The sequence below is a fragment of the Manis javanica genome, chromosome 4 (genome assembly GCF_040802235.1).
Source record: "Manis javanica isolate MJ-LG chromosome 4, MJ_LKY, whole genome shotgun sequence".
NCBI lineage: Eukaryota > Metazoa > Chordata > Mammalia > Pholidota > Manidae > Manis > Manis javanica.
The window spans coordinates 146887752-146910935 of NC_133159.1; the positions used below are offsets into that span (position 1 = coordinate 146887752).

General features: G+C 33.6%; 1 protein-coding gene across 4 annotated transcripts in view; it reads right to left on the reverse strand.

Moving 5' to 3' along the window:
• The window catches only part of MED13 (mediator complex subunit 13), a 94727-nt gene that overhangs the window by 60558 nt on the left and 10985 nt on the right, over window positions 1-23184 (reverse strand). For all 4 annotated transcript variants that reach the window (XR_012130642.1, XM_037004032.2, XM_037004033.2 and 1 more), the window contains exons 4-8: window positions 7144-7289; window positions 6138-6335; window positions 4507-4701; window positions 3834-3996; window positions 3532-3642 (exon numbers count right to left, since the gene is read on the reverse strand). Coding sequence is in view for 3 of the 4 variants with exons in the window: in XM_037004032.2 (XP_036859927.1) it covers window positions 3532-3642; window positions 3834-3996; window positions 4507-4701; window positions 6138-6335; window positions 7144-7289 (813 nt within the window). In the remaining variant the exon portion in view is untranslated. The remainder of the gene's footprint in view (window positions 1-3531; window positions 3643-3833; window positions 3997-4506; window positions 4702-6137; window positions 6336-7143; window positions 7290-23184) is intronic.

Here is a 23184-nt window from a genome sequence, read left to right on the forward strand (position 1 = left end):
TTCAGCAAAGTTGCAGGATACAAAATTAATATACAGAAAAATCTGTTGCTTTCCTATACACTAACAATGAAGTAGCAGAAAGAGAAATCAGGAAAACAATTCTATTCACAATTGCATCTAAAAGAATAAAATACCTAGGAATAAACCTAACCAAGGAAGTGAAAGACCTATACCCTAAAAAGTACAAGACACTCTTAAGAGAAATTAAAGAGGACACTAACAAATGGAAACTCATCCCATCCTCTTGGCTAGGAAGAATTAATATTGTCAAAATAGCCATCCTGCCTAAAGCAATCTACAGATTCAATGCAATGCCTATCAAAATACCAACAGCATTCTTCAACAAACTGGAACAGATAGTTTTAAAATTCATATGGAACCACAAACAACCCTGAATAGCCAAACCAATCCTCGGAAGGAAGAATAAAGTAGGAGGGATCTCGCTTCCCAACTTAAAACTCTACTACGAAGCCACAGTAATCAAGACAATTTGGTACCGACACAAGAACAGACCCACAGACCAGTGGAACAGGATAGAGAACCCAGATATTAACCCAAACATATATGGTCAATTAATATACGCTAAAGGAGCCATGGACATACAATGGGGAAATGACAGCCTCTTCAACAGCTGGTGTTGGCAAAACTGGACAGCTACATGTAAGAGAATGAAACTGGATCATTGTCTAACCCCATACACAAAAGTAAATTCAAAATGGATCAAAGACCTGAATGTAAGTCATGAAACCATAAAACTCTTAGAAAAAATCATAGGCAAAAATCTCTTGGACATAAACATGAACAACTTCTTCATGAACGTATCTCCCCGGGCAAGGGAAACAAAAGCAAAACTGAACAAGTGGGACTATATCAAGCTGAAAAGCTTCTGTATAGCAAAGGACACCACAAACAGAACAAAAAGGCATCCTACAGTATGGGAGAATATATTCATAAATGACAGATCCGATAAAGGGTTGATATCCAAAATATATAAAGAGCTCATGCACCTCAACAAACAAAAAGCAAATAATCCAATTAAAAAATGGTCATAGGAGCTGAGCAATTCTCCAAAGAAATTCAGATGGCCAACAGACACATGAAAAGATGCTCCACATCGCTGGTCATCAGAGAAATGCAAATTAAAACCACAATGAGATATCACTTCACACCAGTAAGGATCGCTACCATCCAAAAGACAAACAACAACAAATGTTGGTGAGGTTGTGGAGAAAGGGGAACCCTCCTACACTGCTGGTGGGAATGTATATTGGTTCAGCCATTGTGGAAAGCAGTATGGAGGTTCCTCAAAAAACTAAAAATAGAAATACCATTTCACCGAGGAATTCCAATCCTAGGAATTTACCCTAAGAATGCAGGAGCCCAGTATGAAAAAGACATATGCATCCCTATGTTTATCGCAGCACTATTTACAATAGCCAAGAAATGGAAGCAACTTAAGTGTCCATCAGTAGATGAATGGATAAAGAAGATGTGGTACATATACACATTGAAATATTAGTCAGCCATAAGAAGAAAACAAATCCTACCATTTGCAATAACATGGATGGAGCTAGAGGGTATTATGCTCAGTGAAATAAGCCAGGTGGAGAAAGACAAGTATCAAATGATTTCACTCATCCGTGGAGTATGAGAACAAAGAAAAAACTGAAGGAGCAAAACAGCAGCAGACTCACAGAACCCAAGAATGGACTAACAATTACCAAAGAGAAAGGGACTGGGGGAGGATGAGAGGGAATGGAGGGATAAAAGGGGGGCAAAGAAAGGGGGCATTATGATTAGCATGTATAATGAGGCAGGGCACGGGGAGGGCTGCACAACACAGAGAAGTAGTGACTCTATAGTATCTTACTATGCTGACGGACAGAGACTGTAATGGGGAATGTTGGGGGGACTTGGTGATGGAGGGAGTCTAGTAAACATAATGTTCCTCATGTAATTTAGATTAATGATACCAAAAAAAAAATGCCTATATAGGGAGAGAAAAGCCTGATTTCATTTATGCATTCTATTGGTCTTAGACCAGGAATTGGCAAACTTTTTCTATAATGGACCAGATGGTGTATTTTAGGCCCTGGGGGCCATACAGTCCGTGTTGCAACTACTCAACTCTGTGAAAGCAGCATGGTTAATAGGTAAACAAACAGATTTGCATGTGTTCAAATAAATCCTTACTTAGGGTCACTAAAATTTGAATTTTACATAATTTTCACATGTCACAAAATATTCTCCTTTGATTTTCTTCAACTATTTAGAAACAAAAAAAGCATTTCAGCCAACAGGCTACAGAAAGGAGGTGGTAAGCCAAACTGGCCAATCGATCACAGTTTGCTGACCCCTGGTGTCAAAATAATGTCATGAAGATCTGTATTTCAAGACTAGCTTTGTTTTCTTTTACCCCAGATGGTTATACTTTTTAACTATTTTAGACTGTTAAACAGGAGCTAATCTATCCATTCTTTTATGTCAGTATCTTTATCAACAATAGAGGCAAGTTTTCATCAGAACTGCCAGACTTTAAAAAATCATAGTCTCTAATCCAAAGACTATGTAAGTGCATTAAATCTACGCAAAAAACATACCAGAACACTTGAGAGTCTGTCACCGTATTCTATCAAACAGAACTAATGTAAGAAAAACCTTGGCCCTAACCTGCAAGCACTCCATCCCTTTGGCTTAAAAAGGACAAAAAAGGGTGAACAACTATTCCCAAGTCCTGGTTAGGGATTTCAAAGCCATTACTTGTGTACTTGATTGCAAAAAGCATACGATCTGCTTTTAGTCTGTAAAATAAAATAATAAACTCTGGGCAACATCATCTTAATGCCTCTGACAATCAAATCTCATTTAAGACCCCAATATATAAAATAAATACAATTGCCTGAAGAATTCTAAATTCACCCATTCTCCTGCCAATCTTTCAACCAACACAGTCTATTAGAAAGCTTGTATATTTAAAGTACAGCTTTAGTTCCTTGTAGAATCATATTTTCTCAATGTTATTTCAACATTTCACCTACTGCCTGCCCAAAGGGATGATATAAGAAACTGCTGCACACTTTATTATAAAAAAGATGGTAGAAATTTTAGCCTAGTATATCATATATCTTTTTGTTTTTTTGAGAACCCTTTGGAGCAGTTTCTTAGGCACAGTGCCATCTTCAAACACTTTTCTCAAGAGACTTGTGTACCATTTATAAATACTACATATACCATAATTTGATATAAAATTCTCTTTTATTTGTGAAATCAAGCTTTCCAAGTCTGGCTCTGGTATCCGTGTAAGAACTTACGGCATATATATTTGTATGTACTACTATAATCAGCTCCAAATTACTGAATATTTTTTCTCAAATTTTTTTCTTTTGGGAAAAAAAAACAAAAAAAGCTTTTTTTTGGGGGAAAAAATCCTAATGCACTGTGCTTATATAAACTAGCTCAAACAAAGTGGGGCATAAATATTCAATAGTAAAAGAAACTTAAGACATCAATCAATTGAAAAAAAAAATCTACCTGAAACAGCTACAATTTGTTCTTTGAGTGGCTTCAACAAAATCCCAGGATGCTACTTTATCAGCTGTCTCTTCTTCACATAGACCACCCGATGTAGCTGAATACTTCCTCCTAAGATTTGAAATTATAAAATTCTTCAGAATTCATAAAATTTTATCTAACCCTGATTTAGGCATTAAAATTGAATTTTAAAAAATTCTCTGAATTAAAGTCACACAAGTGACTATTGATACTTTAAATATCTTCTATTTACAAGTAACTGCCAACATGTAATTTTTAAACGTGAAAGTGAAAATACATACTTGTTCTGTGCTCTGTTCATATTGCATTCTTGCCAAACTCGATCAACCACATGATTTGCTAATTTTCTGGGTATTTTCCCACCATGGTGGCTAGTACTATCAGAATTGAAGCCATCAGATACTGAAGAAAATTTGACCCACTTTTGGGCAGATTGAGGATCAACTGAAAACAAACAAAAAAGAATAGGCTATAGGAGAATAAAAGTAGGTTTAAAGTAATATTATTTGGGTATATATGTTTAAAATTTGTGATACAACTTGCTCTAGCTATCTGGTAAGCCTACTTATATTTTGGGGCAAAAAAGCATGTTACTTAAAATATAGAAAACAAAAAATATGAACAGGTGAAATGAACTGGGTAGTGTATCAATGTTCACTTCCTTACTTAGAGAATTAAATGGTAGTTATATAGGAGAGTATCCTTAATTTTAGGAAACACAAAGATACTCACAGGTGATAGGGTATCATGTCTTGTTCTCAAATGGTTCAGAAAAAGACCAATGACAATGAATGTACACTATACAGAGAGGGTGATGGAAGGAGTTTTTTCTATTGCACTTGCAAACTCTTCAATACATTTGAAATTATTTCAAAATGATTATTTGTTAAGTGTTTACCATATTCAAAGTAACAGACTTATCCCTGGAGCTAATGAAACAAATTAGTACAATACCTGTTTGGACTTCTTCAGGAGACGTAGGTGGTGTAAGAGTAACTGAAGACATAGCAGGATCTCTTGTGGAAGCAGGCACTTGGTGGACACCCAAGCAGGAAGCTGAACAGTGAGAGGATCCCACAGAGCTAGGAATAGGAATGTCTGCCTGAGGGACTAGAACAAAACAAGCTGGATAGATCATTCGGACGCCAGCTGAAAGGAAAAAAAATTGCACAGGAATAGCAATTACTATTGTGATTGTAGTGGGATTAGTTTACTCAGTACTATAACAGAGAAGCAGATAATCACACTTATTTAAGTAAAAATATATTTCATTTATTTTCATAAATAATATGCTCTTTTGGCATAAGGCCTTTCTGGGAAAATAAGGAAGAAGCTCTTAGTAGTGGTTACCTTTGATGAGAGATTTAGAAGCAGCTTTCTCTTTTTATTCTTGGATTTTCTAACCATGAGTACGTATTACTTTAAAAAAAAATCTTTAATTGCAAATTTAACCAACTAAAATGTATTACCTTTTAAAACTTGATAGTATAACAAAGGTAATGTGGGCACTGTAACTACGGACCATTTTGTTCTCTTCTTTATAGGCCTCTACTTAAAAAGCCTAATACAAGTTTGTGTTTTATTTTTGTTTTTGTCCAACTACTCTGGTAGTAATATGTTTATTGAAACTGAGTATTGGTTTTTATTATTAAATTAAAAAACAAATAAGGAAATGTTCATATATAGCATTACCATGTGATTCCATTAAACAGTTTTGCAGAATCTAATCCCATTTATATGCTCAATTATATTTTTCCCACACCTCCCACATCTCTCTAAGGTGGAGTATACATCTTCACCCTACTGTTAAGCTTAACCATGTGACCTGCTCTAGCAAATAATTGCATGTGATATATGCTGCATCGGAGATTTAAATGTGCTTGCAGGATCAGTGCAGCCTCTCTCACTTTTGTCCTGCCTTGAGATTAGTGTGTCCCAAATATAGTTTACATTGTTAACCTGGGTCCCTGAATGAGAAGACATAGAGAATATAGCCAATCTTAACAGAGCTGACCTGGACAGAGCTGATCAAAGCCACAAGTTCTTTAGGTCCATTTTCTGCCTTTTAAGTTAACACAGACAACAGTTTTACCAAATGTTACAATACTGCATAACACAGGTTGACAACTTTCTAGCTTCCAAATATTATTCATTCACAATTATTTTCTTCCCACCTTTAACATGCTTCCTTCTAGGTTTATATTTCCTTCTAGGATTGTATTTCCCTGCAAGGCCATGTGACTGGTTTTGTCTAATGAAGTGTAAGCAGATGTAACATATGTCATATTCTCAAAGAAGCTTTAAATACACTTAAACATGGTTAGACTCCGTGCCTATTATTCCTCTGTTCTTGTAAGAACAGAATGTCCTAGATACTGGGTACTCCTTGAACCTAGGTTGCCGAAGGAAGTTACAAGAATCCATACCACAACCAAGCTGCAGCCCTCATGTAGTATGAGAAGGAAATAAGAAATAAACATTTGGTATTGAAAACCACTAAGGTATTGGAATTGTTTATTATTTAACAAAATCCAATATATATAGTCACATATTTTTCCCTTAGGATTAATACTCAGAATCCATACCAACAAGAACTTCTACTGCAGCTAAAGAATCATCTTCCCAATCCATATCTTCCTGTTTTTCTTCAGACATCTCTTTCATGCAAGATGAGATAGGATAGAATTGTTTCCATTCACTAATCAATTTTTTTGTAGCTGAATCAGACATCTTGAATGCCTGTCCTGTGAGAGTGCCATTTAGTCCAAATGGGCTTAAGATAACTAGAAAACCAAAACAGACATCAAGTAAGTAACTAAATACTATTACACCAAATAAGATCACACTGAACACTATGGCAAGTAATTATGCAATTTAAAAAACTTAAGAAAAGGAAACCCATAATAATCTTCCAGAGAAAATCAATTAATTGTACTTCATTATTATGATGATAAAGTAAAATACTAAGTTTATATAAAAACTTAAAATTTTGTCTACCCCAAAGTCTCAAGTGGATAGAATTTCAATGTGAAGTGGGGTATTTGTATATCCTTCAACTTCTATTGACTTCCACTAAGGAAAAGCAATTTGAGAAAAAACAATGTGTATACATAATCTAAATACTTGTGCACTGCCACATAAATTTTTAAAAAGCAAATACTAGGCTTAGATTTAAAGTAAGAACACATTACCAGTCCTTAAAAACAAATCAGCAAACTTACAAAAACATTTCCTCTAGAGTTCAACCATTTTCATGGTATAATTTAAACAAAAAGTCTCTGTTAAAAATGGCTTATGTGACTTGACACGTAAGATGACCTTGAAAATATAAACATGTATATCTGCTAAATGCTCTTTAGAAGAACACTTTAAAATATGCTACCATTCAGATACATGTTTTTAAAAAATAATAGTTATATTAAAACTATATACTCCAATGGGGAAGAAGAAAATAACTACATCAGAATCAACATTAGGCTAAAGATCAGGAAGAAATCTCAATCCCAAAATATAAAATTATCAATTCCAGTAAGAAATTTTCTTGACACAACAATAAAAAAGTTAAATACCTAAGCCAATAAAATAATCTACCTTGAAATGGGCTATTAGACTGTTGAGCAAGGGTGATATGCTCTTCACTAAGAAGGTATACAGGCTGATGTTGGTTAATTTCCACACTCGTACAAACATTGCTGTCTCCATGCAAGAAAAAGGTGAAAGAGCAGGACAAATGTTCACTAACAAAGAAGAAAAAGTTATATTTAGTGATGATTAATAGCCAAAAAGTAAGTTAACTTGCTTTTATTTATTAAAAAGTTATACTACAAAAAAATGCATTCTCTTTACCCCAGAAATTCTACTTCACCATCTGAAGGGGAAAAAAAATCATAGATTCAAGCAAAGATTTAGCTATAAGAGATGTTCTCTACAGCATTGTTTACAGTAGAAAAAATCATAAATAGAGGAACCAGTTAAACAAGTTAAGTACATCCACACATACAATCATAACCATCAAAATTAAGTAAAAGTGGGGAGATGGGTTTAATGGTAGACTACCAAAGATAGGCTACCAAAACTTTCTTTCTTTCTTTTTTTTTTTTTTCAAAACTTTCTTTTTAAGAGCAGGGGAAAAAAGTTGAGGTGTACAACAAAATTGAAAGTGGTCTGATTTTTATTTATTTTCCCCTCTATATAAAAAAAATTAAATAGAAATACATTTTCTCATTTTATTATTTCTGAAATTGGGCTGCATGCAATCAATCAAGCATTTAATATACTACCCTCCCCCACCTACAATGAAAAGTTAACTTCATAGTAATGATGGGTCTTACAATTCAAAGCATTCTAGAATTAAAGTTTTATGCAAAATATAACATGTTATGAAATTTAAATATGGCTGGGAAAATAAAAGTTCCCAAGAGAGCAGAGTAGATTAATCCTTAAGATAAAATTGTACATTAAGAATCCATTTCTTCTCCATACATTTATCGTAAGAATTCATCATAAAGAACAGTTCTTTAAACTATAACTATTAATAAGCTCAAAAGCTGTTGTATATATATCTATAAACCCCCTTGAATTATTTCTGGACAAGGTAAAGAGCATAATAAATTTACAGTAAAAGGAATACTATAACAGAAGTGGGAAAATAGAAGACAGGAAAAGAGGTGAAGAGTAATGCAGAGCTGAGAATTTCCTCATTATATATATATATATATATATATTAGGAAACAAAAGGTTGTATAAAGTTGACAGAACAAGTAACTGAATTTAAGCATATCATTCAAGTTAAAAATGTTTTCATTTCAGAAAAACTGAAAACAATATACCAATATTATAAACAAAAAATAATCTTTCATGGTAAAGAAACAGGAGACACTATCTAAAGTTGATCAATTAGGGCCTAGAGGTATAAACATCTCTGGAATTATGGCAGTAACCATCAGAAGTAAATTAAAAGTTAAGAAACAAATAAAACCTGGTTATTTCCAGGGAATGAATGAGACTAGAGCAATTAAGCAGGGATCTTTAATTTTTCTAAATTTATAATATAATCCTACACTGCTTACATCAAAGTTTAAATTTTTTAAAATTATGAGTTCTACAGATCAAAGATTACTATATTTTCCCCCACCCTAGTAGCTCTTGTTGCCTTTTTTAAAAAAAATTAACATTTTTTGGAATAATTTTAAATTTAATTAAAAAATTACAAAGATAGTATAGAGTTCCCATATGCCCCTTCACCTAGTTTCCCCTAATGCTGACATCTTACATAACCATGCCATGTTTGTCGAACAAGTAATTATCATTGGTACATTGCTATTAACTAACTCCAGTCTTTATTTGGGTTTTATCAGATTTTCCATTTATACCCTTTTTCTATTCAGGATCCAATACAAGATACCATACTGCATTTAGCCAGTATTTTTGTTTCCAGCTCTATTGAGGTATAAATGATAAAGCCAATAGTTTTTAATAGGAAACAAAACTAACAATTCTTTAAATTAATAAAATTAACCTTGTTTCACATCTGTTTTGAAAGACTAATCCTATTAGAATTATTGGTTGAGTAATTACAAACACTATAGAACATTTGCTTTTATGTAAAACTGTAAATCCAAAATAATCACTAACTCCATAAATAAAGAGAATGTTAACTAATAATTCTGGTAACTGTCCATCCCAAAACAGACCACTGCTAATGTCCACTTAATGAAAACTCAATTTTATTATTGTTTTCTAGCAGTACTTTTAAGCAGTGGTAAGGTGACCTATGCTGCAAAACAGATAAAAACCTACTAAACACAACCTAACTCCAAATGCTAAAAAAAACCATAAGCACAAATTCAAAAGAATTTTGCATTAAACCTAGTATTATATTCAGATCTAAATGTACTAAATAATAACCCACCAAGTGAAAGCAAGTGTATTCTTTTATTCAACAAATATTTTATGGCCAAGCACATGGCACTGTTCTTGTACATGCTATTAAAAAAAAAAAAAGGTACAAGATGCCGTAAGACTGTCTTATCAAGACTTAGATAATGAAAATAAACTTTCAATTCCTTAAGGGAAAAGAATCAAATTTGGGTAACATCATAAAAGCTATTCTTATGTCCCATGACATCAGCCTAATCCCAATACCTATTCTCCAATCTCACCTTTCACTAGTCTTCCTCTAATACTTTCACTTCTTCCTCAACTGGTCTCCCTGCTGTTGAGCACAATACACCTTTGAACCTACTGTTACTTGATTTCAGACACTCTAGATAGCTACACTCATCTCTATCAGGTTTTTGCTCAAATACCTTCTAGGTGAGGTCTTCACTGATCACCCTACTTCAAATTGCCCCTCAATTCTTCTTCTGGGGTTTGTTTTAGCTACAGAAATAACTGCAATCTATTATCACATAGTTAACTTTTATCTTACAGTCACTGCTGAATGTAAGTTCTAATGGAAAAGGACTCCGTTTCCTTTGTTCAATGTTGTATCCCTAGCATCCAGAATAGGTCCATGGCACATGGTAGGTAAACACTAAATACTGCAGAATAAAATCTGCATCTGAAGTGCTTATTTCTAACCAAAAAAACATTTTTGTATCAAGTCTATATATATCTGTATCAATACAGTTAGCTGTCCAAGCCAGAAATACAATTCATCCTCAAATTTTCTTTTTTCCTGAACTCCGAACATTCAACAAACCCATCACCAATTCTTACTGATTCCAGTTCTTAAATATCTATGATTTGTCAGTTCTCTCTTTTTAAGGTCTGAATAACTTGTTAAAATCTCTTTCATCTTCTTGCTTTACACTGCTATCAGCAATCTTTCTAAAAGTTAATTCTGATCATGTAACTGGAAGGCTCAATATCAGTAATTTCCCAATGCCTTCAGGACTAAACCAAAACATAGTACTTAACACATCTCACAAACTGACCTCTGCTAAACTTTCTAGCAGATACCTAATGCACCAAGACCTCCCCCTTTGTTTACAACAAATTTCTCCCCACTTCTTAGTCATTCCTCAAGTCTCCTTTAAGCATAATCTCTGTGCCCTTTTTAATATTATATGCTTACAATACCTATCATAGCACTACTGCTATATATTTACTAATTGAACTCCCTGCTATGTTGTAAATTCCTTGATAAAAGGAATTATAACTTCAGTGTCTGTGGAAAATTGAGTTATTGATCCCAATTTTTCACTGCCCCCATCTCATTTTTCTAATTATGGTAAAAAACACATTAAATTTACCATCTTAACCATTTTTAAGTGCACAGTTCAGTAATATTAAGTATACTCACATTGTTGTAAACATACCTCCAGAATCTGATCTTGCAGATCTGAAAGTATACCCATTAAACAATTCTCCCTTTCCACCTCCTCCCCAGCCCCTGGCAACCACCATTCTACTTTGTTTCTATGAATTTGACTACTTTAGATACCTCAAGTAATAGACTCATATAATATTTGTCTTTTTGTGACTTGCTTATTTCACTTAGCATAATGTCCTCAAGGTGCATCCACAGTGTAGCATGTGACAGGATTTCTTTCAAGGATGAATAATAACAATCTATTTAAAGTATATAACAAATTTTGCTTAACCATTCATCCATCACTGGACATTCAGGTTGCTTTCACCTCTTGGCTGCTATGAACATGGTATGAAAATATCTCTTCAAGATCCTGCTTTCGATGTTTTAGATATATACTCAGAAATAGGATTGCTGGATCATATAGTAGTTCAATGTTTAATTTTCTGAGGAACCTCCATATTGTTTCTGACCATTTTACCATGCCACCAACAGTACACAGGGGCTCCAGTTTCTCTATCTTCACTAACACTTGTTATTTTTCATTTTTTTTTATAATAGCCACCTTAACAGATGTGAACTGGTCTTGATTTGCATTTCTTGATTAGTGATGTTGAGCATCTTTTCATATGCTTGCTGCCCATTTGGATATCTTCTTTTAAGAAATGTATATGAAGTCTTTTGCCTCATTCATAATCAAGTTATTTGTTATTCTGTTGTTGAGCTGTAGTTATATATGCTGGATGTTAACCCCTTATCTGATATTTGATCTGCAAATATTTTCTTTCATTCTGTAAATTGCCTTTTTATTGTTGATTATGTCCTTTCACGCACAGAGGTTTTGAAGTTTGATGCAGTACCATTTGTCTATATTGTTACCTAGGCTTTTGTTCTCACAACCAAGAAATCATTGCCAAATCCAACATCATGAAACTCTTCCCCTATTTTCTTCTAGGAGTTACACAATTTTAGGTCTCATGTTTAGGTGTGGGTTTTTTTTGTATCATTAATCTACACTTATATGAGGAACATTATTATTAGACTCCCCCCATCACCAAGTCCCCTCATGTTTAGGTTTTTAATCTATTTTGAGTTAACTGTGTATTAGGGTAAGATAAGGGTCTAACTTCATTTGCATGAGGATACACAGTTTCCCATTTGTTGAGGAGACTGCCCTTTCCCCGTCCAGGTGTCCTTGTACCTTTGTCAAAAACCATTTGAACACATAAACAAGTTTATTTCTGGACTTTCTATTCTATTCCATTGGTTGGCATGTCTGTCTTTATGGCAGTTTCATACTGTTTTGATTATTGTGACTTTGCGATACATTTTGCTCACTTCTCTCTTTATCCAGGCTCTTTGGTTTAACTTGTAGTTCCTCCCATTAGAAGTGAGATATACTTCCACAACCTTGACTTAGGCTTGCTTTGTGACTTGCTTTGGTCAAGCTTGCCCTGTGGTGCTTCTTTCATTGCCGTAAGAACATGCCCTGGCTGGCTCACTGGTCTATGAAAGATAAGAATCATATGGAATATACCTCTACCTATCTTATGCTTACAGTGTGGCATTGACTGGTCAACCCCAACTGACCTGCAGATACATTAATGAGTACTTAACTGCTGTTTCAAGCCTCTGGGTTTGGGGGGTGGTTTGCTACACAGGAATAGATAATATAGAAATTGGTACCAAAGATGAAATACTACCATGACAAAAACCTAAATATGTGGTGTTGGCTTTGGGACCAGATGACTGATGGGTAGCAAGGAAAATAAGACAATGAAATTCATGAGGAAACTCCTATGAGGGGCTGATGGTGACCCAAGTTATGTAATGGAGAAATACTTCACAGAAATAATCTGTAAAGCAGAAAATATGCCTAATGAATTTAAAGAGTTGGAGGAACAGATCAAGTCAAAATGTAATTTAGTTATTACTAGTTATACTTGATAAGGTACTAAAATAAAAAGATGAACTCAGAGAAGAACTTGCTGGCTTGCAACAGAATTTAGAGAGAATACAGACAGCCCAGAAACTGAAAGGCTAGAAAATAAAACTTTCTCAACAAAGCAATGATGTGGCCTAATTATAACAGTTTCAAGGAAAAGACTAAATCAATAGTGTGACTCTAAATACCCTTTGTTAAGAATATCAAACATGATTCTTAATAGAGGTTGAAGCATTAGGATTTAAAAAAAATTACTCCTAAGCCATACATTTATTTTCTCAAAGAAGGTATACAAAGTACACAAACATATGCAACTAATTTTGTTACTATATGTGAGAATGCATATATAGTCATATTTATGCTCTTTTTTCGAGTTTCCTCTTCTGACATAATTCTATAATTGCTAAGGCTGAGTTATAGAACATATAAATAATTTCTAAATTACTTTTATTTAGTGTTTTTTTATCTTAGCAAACCACTAATGTTTAATTTCTGAAAGGGATATGCCCATTATATGAAATCAATTTTCAAAGCATTTTTCTCTCTAAACAATAAAAAAAGAATATGAGAATTTAAAAGCAAAACAAAATGCTTTTAAAGAGTTAAAAAAATCAGTATTCAACCGTTAGAATGACATTTTTTACCATTACAAACTTTTTACAAGTTTCTCAGGAAACTTAGCGAAAAAAATATTTCTCTATAGGGCGGCAAAATTTAAGAGTTTAAAGTGTAATTACTAACTAAAAACACTATATCAAGGAAAACATTTATTAAGGAAGTGACTCAAGAATAATGTAGAAAAATCGTAATTTAATTATTTTTAGGGAGCAAGTTACTACTCTATACAAATGATTATGAAGGCTGTGTGCTTACTCTAACTGAATAGCAGATTTTAAAATGTGAATTGCAAATACTTCAAAGAACATTTGCAAGTATAAGGAACAACCCTGAAACAGTCTCATGTTCTTTATCTTTAAAAGACAAAGAGGCTAGAGACCTGAATTTTATACCCTCTTATTTACTGGTTTTTCAATCAGTGAAGTGTAGTTTTTAAAAATATACCTTTCAACTCTTTCATTTCATACATTAAATATTAATGAGAATAAAAAAGATGTTCAAAATGTACTTTTGCTGTGACATAAAAGGCAAAGAATATGACTAAAAATGTTCATGAAGAGATTATATAATCTAGGAAATGCTAAAAAGAAGTATATTACTTTAGTTCTATTAAATATTATTTAAGAAAGTAAATGTAATATGGTATATACAAAAACCATGGCCATAAAATAAGGACTTTCCATAAATCTAATGAGCATCTTAACTTCTGAATCAGAAAAAATCTGGCTCTTTGATATAGTGATAAATTTGTTTCCAAAGGGTCTTTGTAAAATATTCCAACATTCAAAACATATGATGAATTTCTCAGCTCCCAATGTTAATCTGCACTTATCAGCAGCTCTCAATTCCATTGGTCACACCATTAAAGGAAAAAAACCACCTTCTATACTACTAGCATGTGATCCCAATATAGTTTGATCTAATTAATATAAAATGGTTTAAAATAAACTATTGTGCATTATCTAGGAAAAAACAAAAACTAGCATTCTAAATATGGGATAAAATTTCTGAAATCCCTACATTAAAGACAATAACCTAGTCAGAATAAATTATAGGACAAAGAGAATGTTAGGTAATACTGCCATAACACCAAAAATCAGAATGGCTCTTCTTTCAAGGATAGATAGATATTATTTATAACACCACCTCAAACATTTTTGGTACTTTTCACTTAGAAAAGTGGAGTTCAAACAAGTATATATAACTATAATGAGAAGCCAAGGTACTGTTAGCTATTATAAAGTACTGTAAATAGCACCACTGCTTTCCAGAAGCTTATACTGTAATAACCAAAACATAAAGTCTGTCTCTGAGACAGACTTTTACATATGAAACCTGAACAGACCATCTTTTGTTGTAGAAAAATGCTCCTTGATTAAGTACTAAAATTAAACAAAAGACTTTTTATTTCTAAGAAAAGGAAAATATGCTTACAAATTAAAGTTAGCTGTTCTAGTAACATAAAAGTTTAATATGTATACTGCTTTAAGAGGTGCCATATCAAATATATTTCAGTTAGGTAGGTACAGAATAATGATATCCCATTTTTCTGGTATGACATTCAAAACACAAAGAAGTTAAATAGTTTTTATTATCATAAAACTAGTTAAAAGGAATATTGACTTAAAACCCTAGTCATCCTAACAATCAATTTAAAATGGTTACTTACATTACTTACATTATACCATAAAGAATACTTAGAAAGCAACATGTTATTCTGGTTTACAATTTCAAGTGCTCTGCAAGTACTCTTTATACTCTTTCATTTTCCCAATTAAGTAATCTTGAAGTATTGTTTTAGTATTTCCTAACACTTTAAAAAAATGTAGGTACAGGAGACATGGTAGTCTACAGGGTCTCTACAATCTTTCTCATTTCTGATGCCCTATAATCTACCTCCAATACTTGAAAGCTGTATGATTTTGGACAAGTTAAACTCTCTGTGCTTCATGTTTAATAGCTGTAAAAGTGGAGTAATAACAAGATTGTTGTGAGAGTTAATATATATTAAACCCTAATTTCAAATACTGCCTGGCTAGTTCTGCTTATGCAAAGATTGCTCACTCCTTTCTCCCCTTTAGAAAAAATTTTTTTCTATTATCATTCATATCTAAAACCAAATCCAATTAGTAGAAAGACAAATTAAGAAAACAATACTGTTTATAACTGTATCAAAAAGAATAAAATACCTGGGAATAAATATAACAAATGATGTGGAAGACCTGTATTCTGAAAACTATTAAGAAACTGATGAAAGAAATTGAAGATGAGAAATAAATAGAAACCTATTTCATGTTCACGGATAGGAAAAATAAATATTGTTGAAATGGCCATACTACCCAAAGCAATCTACAGATTCAATGCAATCCCTATCAAAATATCAATGGCACTTTTCACTGAACTACAGCAAATAATCCTAAAATTTGTATGGAACCACAAAAGAACCCAAATAGTCAAAGCAATCTTGAAAAAGAAGAACAATGCTAGAGGTACCATGCTCCCTGATTTCAGGCTATGTTATAAGGCTACAGTAATCAAAACAGCAAGGTACTGGCACAAAAATACACAAACAGATCAATGGAACCAAATAGAGAGCCCCAAAATAAACCCACACTTACATGGTCAATTAATACATGGCAAAGGAATTAGCTTGTAAAGGCAGTGAGAGATGCAATAATCTGACAGGCATTTTTCCAAAGACAATATCCAAAGATGGTCAACAGACAAATGAAAAGATATTCAACATCACTAATCAACAGGGAAATGCAAATCAAAACTACAATGAGTTATTACTTCACACCAATCAGAATGTCTAATATCAACAAGACAAGAAAAAACATGTTATTAAGGATGTGAAAAAAAGGAAACCCTTGTGTACTGTTGGTGGCAATGTGAACTGTTGCAGCCACTATGGAAAGCAGTATGGAGGTTTCTCAAAAAAAAAACTAAAAATGAAATACTATGTGACCCGTAACTCTACTTCTGACAATTTATCCAAAGAAAATAAAATAACTAATCCAAAAAGACATATGCACCCTATGTGTATCACAGCACTATTTACAATAGCCAGGATATGGAAGCAGCCCAAGCATCCACTGACAGATGAATAAAGAAGAGGTGGTACATATACACAATGGAATACTATTCAGCCATAAAAAAGAATGAAATCCTCCATCTTTGACAACATGGATGGACCTAAAGGAGGGTATTACGCTAAGTGAAAAAAGTCAGACAGAGAAAGACAAATACCATATTATTTCACTTATATGTGAAATCTAAAAAAACAAATGAACAAACAAGCAAAACAGAAATAGGCTCATAAACACAGAAAACAGACTGTGGTTGCCAAATGGGTGGGGTTGGAGGGATGGGTGATATAGGTGAAGAAGATAAAGAGGTACAAACATTCAATTATAGAATTGGTCAGGAGGGTGAAAGTACAACAAAGAAAATACAGTCAATGTCTTTGTATGTTGACAGCTGGCAACTACACTTATCATAGTCAGCATTTAGTAATGTAGTAATGTATATAGTCATTGAATCACTATTTTATACACCTGAAACCAATATAAATTGTGTATCAACCATATTTCAATAAAAAAATAAATAAAAATAAAATCAATAGTTGAAAAAGATTTGTATAAATCTATATTAAGAATCATAGTAAGAAATAATAATAAGAAAAGCTTAAAGGGCAGGAAAAAAAGAGAAAGTCTTCCTTAGCATTCAATTTTTCTCACATATGTTTCTGGGAAGCATGAGAATGTGAAAAATTGACCATGCAAATTATAATGATTCAAAATCAAAGAAATTTCACAGATCATAAGCACTATTGTATAATCACTTAAGATTTCAGAAGAAATCATCTTAATGACAGATATTAACAACAAACTAGAACAGAGAGGTTGCAGTGAGAAAAAAAAAACCTACGTCTAACTTGTCAAATAGTGGGTACCTTGACATAAGGTGGTTTCCCCTGCCTCTGAGATTCTAGAGGACACACTCACAATTTAGCAGACAATACAAAGAGGGTTTGCAGACCAGATAGAGGATATTTTTTACCAGTAAACGCCACCCAGCTCACCTAGGCTTAAAGCCCAGAACTGTTCTGTTAATGCAATAGCTAGTATACGCTGTGACTACTGAGTACTTGAAATGTGGCCAGTTCAAAATGAGATGTACTCTAAGTACAGAATACACATTAGATTTCAAAGACTTAGTTAAAAAAAGAGTAAAATATCTCAATACATTTGCGTATTTATATTTAACTATAAGCTGAAATAGTTTGGACACAGCAGGTTATATAAATACATTATTAACCTCACCAAGGGACTTTTGTTGTTGTGGGGCTTTAATTGCCAACTAGAAGATCCGAAATAAATAAAATGATTTACATTATATTTCCATTGGACAGTGCTACCTTAGACGACAAGAAGAGAGGAAATGAGTCCTTAGGAAACATACCACTGATAGCTCTTAAGCTTCCCTACGAGGTCAGGTTTTCAAAGTACTGAGTAACCCAACCAAGGGACATTGTAAAGCTACATAAAGTGGCTACTAACACATCTCCAGGGGAGGCTTAAATCTAGTGGTGCTTACATTTAATTAAAATGTTGGTGATAAAGGAACCACAGGTGTATTAGAAGATAACCATAGCTTTATGGCTGAAATTTAAAGTATATTCTTTCATCTACTGCCTTAAAAACAAAAACAATCTTGACCAACTTCTTTAGTGATGCTCTTAAAAGGTTATTTTAATTAAAAGGGTAAAAGCTCTGCTGTAAGCAACACCATCCAAAAGAACTCTCTGCAATTATAGAAACATTCTGTATCTACACTACTTAATACAATAACTATGAATCATCGAAGCACTTGAAATGTGGCTTACACAACTGAGGAACTGAATCTGTAATTTTGTTTTTCAATCAAGTGAAATTTGATCAAACAACACAGCTCTAAAACTTCTTTAAAAGAAAAAAATATTTAAATTTCTTTATTTCACCCTAATATTCTAGTTACATCTAACTCCATACTAATAAGAGGGGATACACACTACTCTCCTTTCTGTGAACTTAACTGTTTCATCTCACAAGACCAAAAATCTCTCTCTGTGGACCAGATTCCTGGCTACTAACTAACCCATAATTCTAGGAACCAAAATAAGGGCATAGAACATAAGGAACCTGACATTTGGTCCTACTTCCTTTATGTTATATCCAGGAAGGATTAATTTATTCCACATCTGTGTGTGTGTGTGTGTGTGTGTGTGTGTGTGTGTGTGTGTGTGTGTGTGTGTACAGCTATCTTACATAGTAGAGTAAAAAATCTCAAAGTAGATCTCTTTTCCTGTGCAGTATATTTTTCCATAGAAAGCAATTGTATGGCTATATCTGTAATTGAGGGACTGGAGTAAAATTTAAGTATGTATTAAAATCAAACATGTTCACTATTAACTTTCCCTCCTATACAATCTCAACGGCCACTTAGTTAGCAGACCACCTATATCAATATTACTTTAAGGTACTGGACTAGCCTTCAAAAAAATTTCATACTAAAGTCTTTCAATACTGTATCCCTAGAGGCATTTAAAACTCTTATACAGAAACCTCAGTGGCCACTCAACTAAGTTGCTATACCAGATTCAACATGACAAAAAGCTTAGCCAAGCACAAACTTAAAAAAGTTCTTTTTCAAAATAATCATATTCAAATGTGCTCTCAAACATCACAAGTTTGTAACTATCTTTTACTAAGACACTACTTATAACCTACAGTAACTCATCGGTACTTACTACAACCCTTTTATCTGTGGTTTCACTAGCACACACAGTGTGTCATCTGGTCCAGTCCCCTGCAGTGTAGGAAAACACCTAAACTTTTCAAGACAAACCATTGCTCATTCTTTTAGCCAAATATCTGAAGATTGGCTAAATCTTTTTAAATTTCTTATATCTTGTTAAGTTTATTCTAATGGTTAATTATCCTTATAATTGAGGGGTTCTTTACAGCTAACCTAGCTGTACCACTACATTTAATTTTATTTACTCTTTTAATCCCTGAAGACTGTTACAGTTAACCAGACAAAATTAACTACATGGAACAGTATTAGAAGACAAGAATCTATATTTAAAGGAGGAAAAAGAAGAAAATAAAAAGGTTGGGAATATTTTCTCCTTAGCTCAAATCAAACCAGTACAAATTTTCTTCTTTAGCAGCGCTGTGTTCTTTTTAAGAAGGTTTATAAAAGTTTAACAGAAAGTGAACTGATCAGTAAAGAATAGTATATATGATGCTCCTTAATGGGTTAGCTTCATAACAGGCTAAAAACACATTAATTTATAATCCAATTTTTATCTTCCCAGTATCATTCCACTGAACTCAATGAAAAAGCAAATAGTCCCAAATCATAATTAAAAGAAGTTGAGACTTATTTTTTTTCTACTTGCTTTTCTAAAGGGAGGGAAGGTGGCAGGGAAGTTCCTATGAAAGAAGATTTTAGGGCCAGCATTTAACTTTCCTGGATAAACTCAATTTTATACCATAACTGTGCTTCAAGAGTAATTCAAAAGAGCATGCACTATTTCTGGTACCACTCCACTAATAAAACACAATCTGAATCTAACTCCCATTCTAAATGGGTCAGCCCATGGAAAAACACTAGTGCTCAATTACATGATGATTAAATAACAAGCAGAATCTGTTGGATTCAAGGAAATCTTCAATTTGAAAAGTTGAATTTTCTATTAATAACAGCCTATTAAGAGACTTTCTTTGGTAAGAGGAATAAAGATACTTTCAGTATCTTACATAGCTGATTGAACACATTCGTTTACCTCTATTTCTTTGTGAAACCCCCTCTATATAGACAGTAAAACGTAGAGGGAGGACAAATGGTAGAAGTGACAGCAGTAGACAAAAGATGGCCGCAAGATTTGAGGAGCTAGTAAGCGAACGCAGAAACAGGAACTGTCTTAATTAGATAAAGGCTAAAGGGGAAGAAGGCAAGATGCAAACTCAGTCAAACCACAGATTCCCAGAAGATCTCAGAAGTTGGAAGACATTGGTGTGTCTCCAAAGGTGGCTAACATGGCATAACAAAAAACAGAAGGAATGAAAGTTCAAATGAATAACTTAAGACTCCTGGATCCACACTCCTATCCTGTAGACAAGCTCTTTACAGTATTCTAGATCAGTGTAAACCTTCAGAGGCTCACTCTCTAAATTGGTTGAAACAGAGGGACTCGGTACTCAGAGATACCAGATATAGCTGAGGTGATGTATTTAAAAGAGAGATTAAGCGGAAATCTGATTACTATACAAGTATAGTATTTCCGCAATGTTAGTATACAAGTAGAACCTCCTTCCCCCAGTAGGCTCCCTAAACACTGGCAGCCAAGCTTACACTCTCTAGTCAGGATATTAAAGGACTCCTCTGGGAACACTAACTTTTGGGTATGAGTGGAGGACAACACATACAGATAGACAATAAAAATAGCCAACTCCCCCCAATCACCCTACAAAAGACTGCAACTTCATAACTACTCACATACATAGAACTTCCAGTCAGCATTTTAGTGCCCAGAAGTCTTACATGCAGAAAAGGAGTAATTTGGACATTCAGATCTCAAAAATATTGCTTTTCATGTATTAGCATTACCAAAACAGACAAAAAAAGGAAAACGTGAGCTCTAAGAAATAAAGGATCAAACAGAGACAGAAAGGCAAAGGAAATTCCCAAGATGACTGCTATGAAACAGGCCTACAGGACAACCAGTCCAAATTGGAACAAAAAAATGAAATGAAAGGCTGGAATAGGGATATTACCTGACAAGAGAGAGATTTTAAAAAACCTAACAGATACACAAGTTCCTCAAAGGTAGAACAGGGAGATTTATACTTCTGGTAGGTAGTCTAGGGGTAAATTACCAATATAGGTACATAGAATCAGGGGTCAGAAAATTTTGTCTTTAAAAAGCCAGTGAGCACATATTTTAGGCTTTGTGGGTCATGTGTCTCCATCATAACCATTCAATTCTGCTACAATGTAAAAGCAGTCATAAAATAATCCATAAATGAGCATGGCTTTGTTACAATAAAATTTCATTTACAAAAACAAGTGGCAAAAAAAAAAAAAAAAAAAAACAGGTGGCAGGCTATATATGCCCTGTGGGGTGGGGTGGTAGTTTGCCAACCTGACATAGACAATTAAGTGAAAAAAAAGCAATCACTAACACTGGTGAAAACAAAAAGATGTAGAGGAAAAGGAATGTAATTCTAACACACTATTACGGCTAAATTCCAAATAATATTTATATAATTATAATAAGCAATATTAGATTGTCTTTCTCAAATCCGGTAATTATATTGGCAAGATAAGCAAAGAGAGAAGAGAAGGGAGAAAGTGTATACAAGTATGTCAATATCCAACTATTGTGGGTGGGAAAGTGGGGGAGTAAGATAGCTACACCATCAATAGAAAGTCAGTAAATTATTTAGCATAAATGAAGTAACTAAAAAGTCAAGAGAAAGCATGTTATTTGCTTATAAAATTTTAAATAGGCAAATTAAAAGAATTAAAAGAGATTGGCTCTAGAACATCTAGTAGTTGGGATTCAGTATTGCAGTCTTTCATTTTAAATCTTGGTAAATCCGCCTGACTTCTTAAAACTATATACATGTGTATCGTGAACATTGTTAATTGCCTATATGGTATCCATTTCCCCTTCTTCTGACTGCCTACATAATCTCTCCTCCATTTTTTCTTATTACCCAGAAGCCTTATTTTGTTCAAAGTGGCAATGTTCCCAACTAAAAATATTTCCCTTGGCATAACCAATGACATGTCAGCTAAAATTTCCAGGAAAGAATCCACTTTCTGATTCAAGGGTACTCCTTCTCATTTCTTCCCTCTTTCTGCTTGGAATCCACAAGTGAAGTCTGGAGGTACCAACACCAACCGGGACCATGAGGATAAAAGCCAAAGGCTGAAGATGACAGAGCAGAAAACTCCAAGGAACCTGAGTCCTTGATGACATAACCGAGCAAGATGCACCATTTTTGGACTACCTATCTCCAGACTCAAGAAAAAACAATTCCTATATATGCCAGGTAGTTAGGTTTTCTGTCATTTACAACTGAATGCAATCCAAACTTGTACAATTACCTTGTTGATAATAAAGGTTAATCTTAATTTTCAAAGAGGAAAAAATGAAAGAGACTTGATTTGTCCAGGCTTAACTGCTCATCCATTCTACTAAAACTAAAAAGGGAAATTTGAAAAACTCCAGGTGCACATGAAAAGAGATGTACACACAAGACATAAAAGAAGATGACATCTCAACAATAACTACAATCACAACCAAGTGTTGACTGCATATCCTGGCGAAAAGTAATAAATTTCCTTCTCCTACATCCCATATTACTCACTTCTGTTTCATCTTTCTTGAAACCTAATTCAACATTTGCTTGGAACTGAATCTACTAACAGATTGTGCCTTATATTATTTAAATCACAGAGAACTGTAGCAACCTAAAGCTTTTAACTACATAAGAAAAGAGGGCATTTTGAAGTCTTCTGTGCCTCCATCTGCAACTACTCTACAAATTAGTGTCATAAATTTCCTTAATTCAAAATTCAAAAAAAATATAAACACTCCAAAAGTAAATATGCCTTATGTAGAAAAAAAACATTTAAATTACTTTAATTAAAGCAAAATGAGAGGTTTGGGAATGAGAAGAGTTAACTCAATCACTAT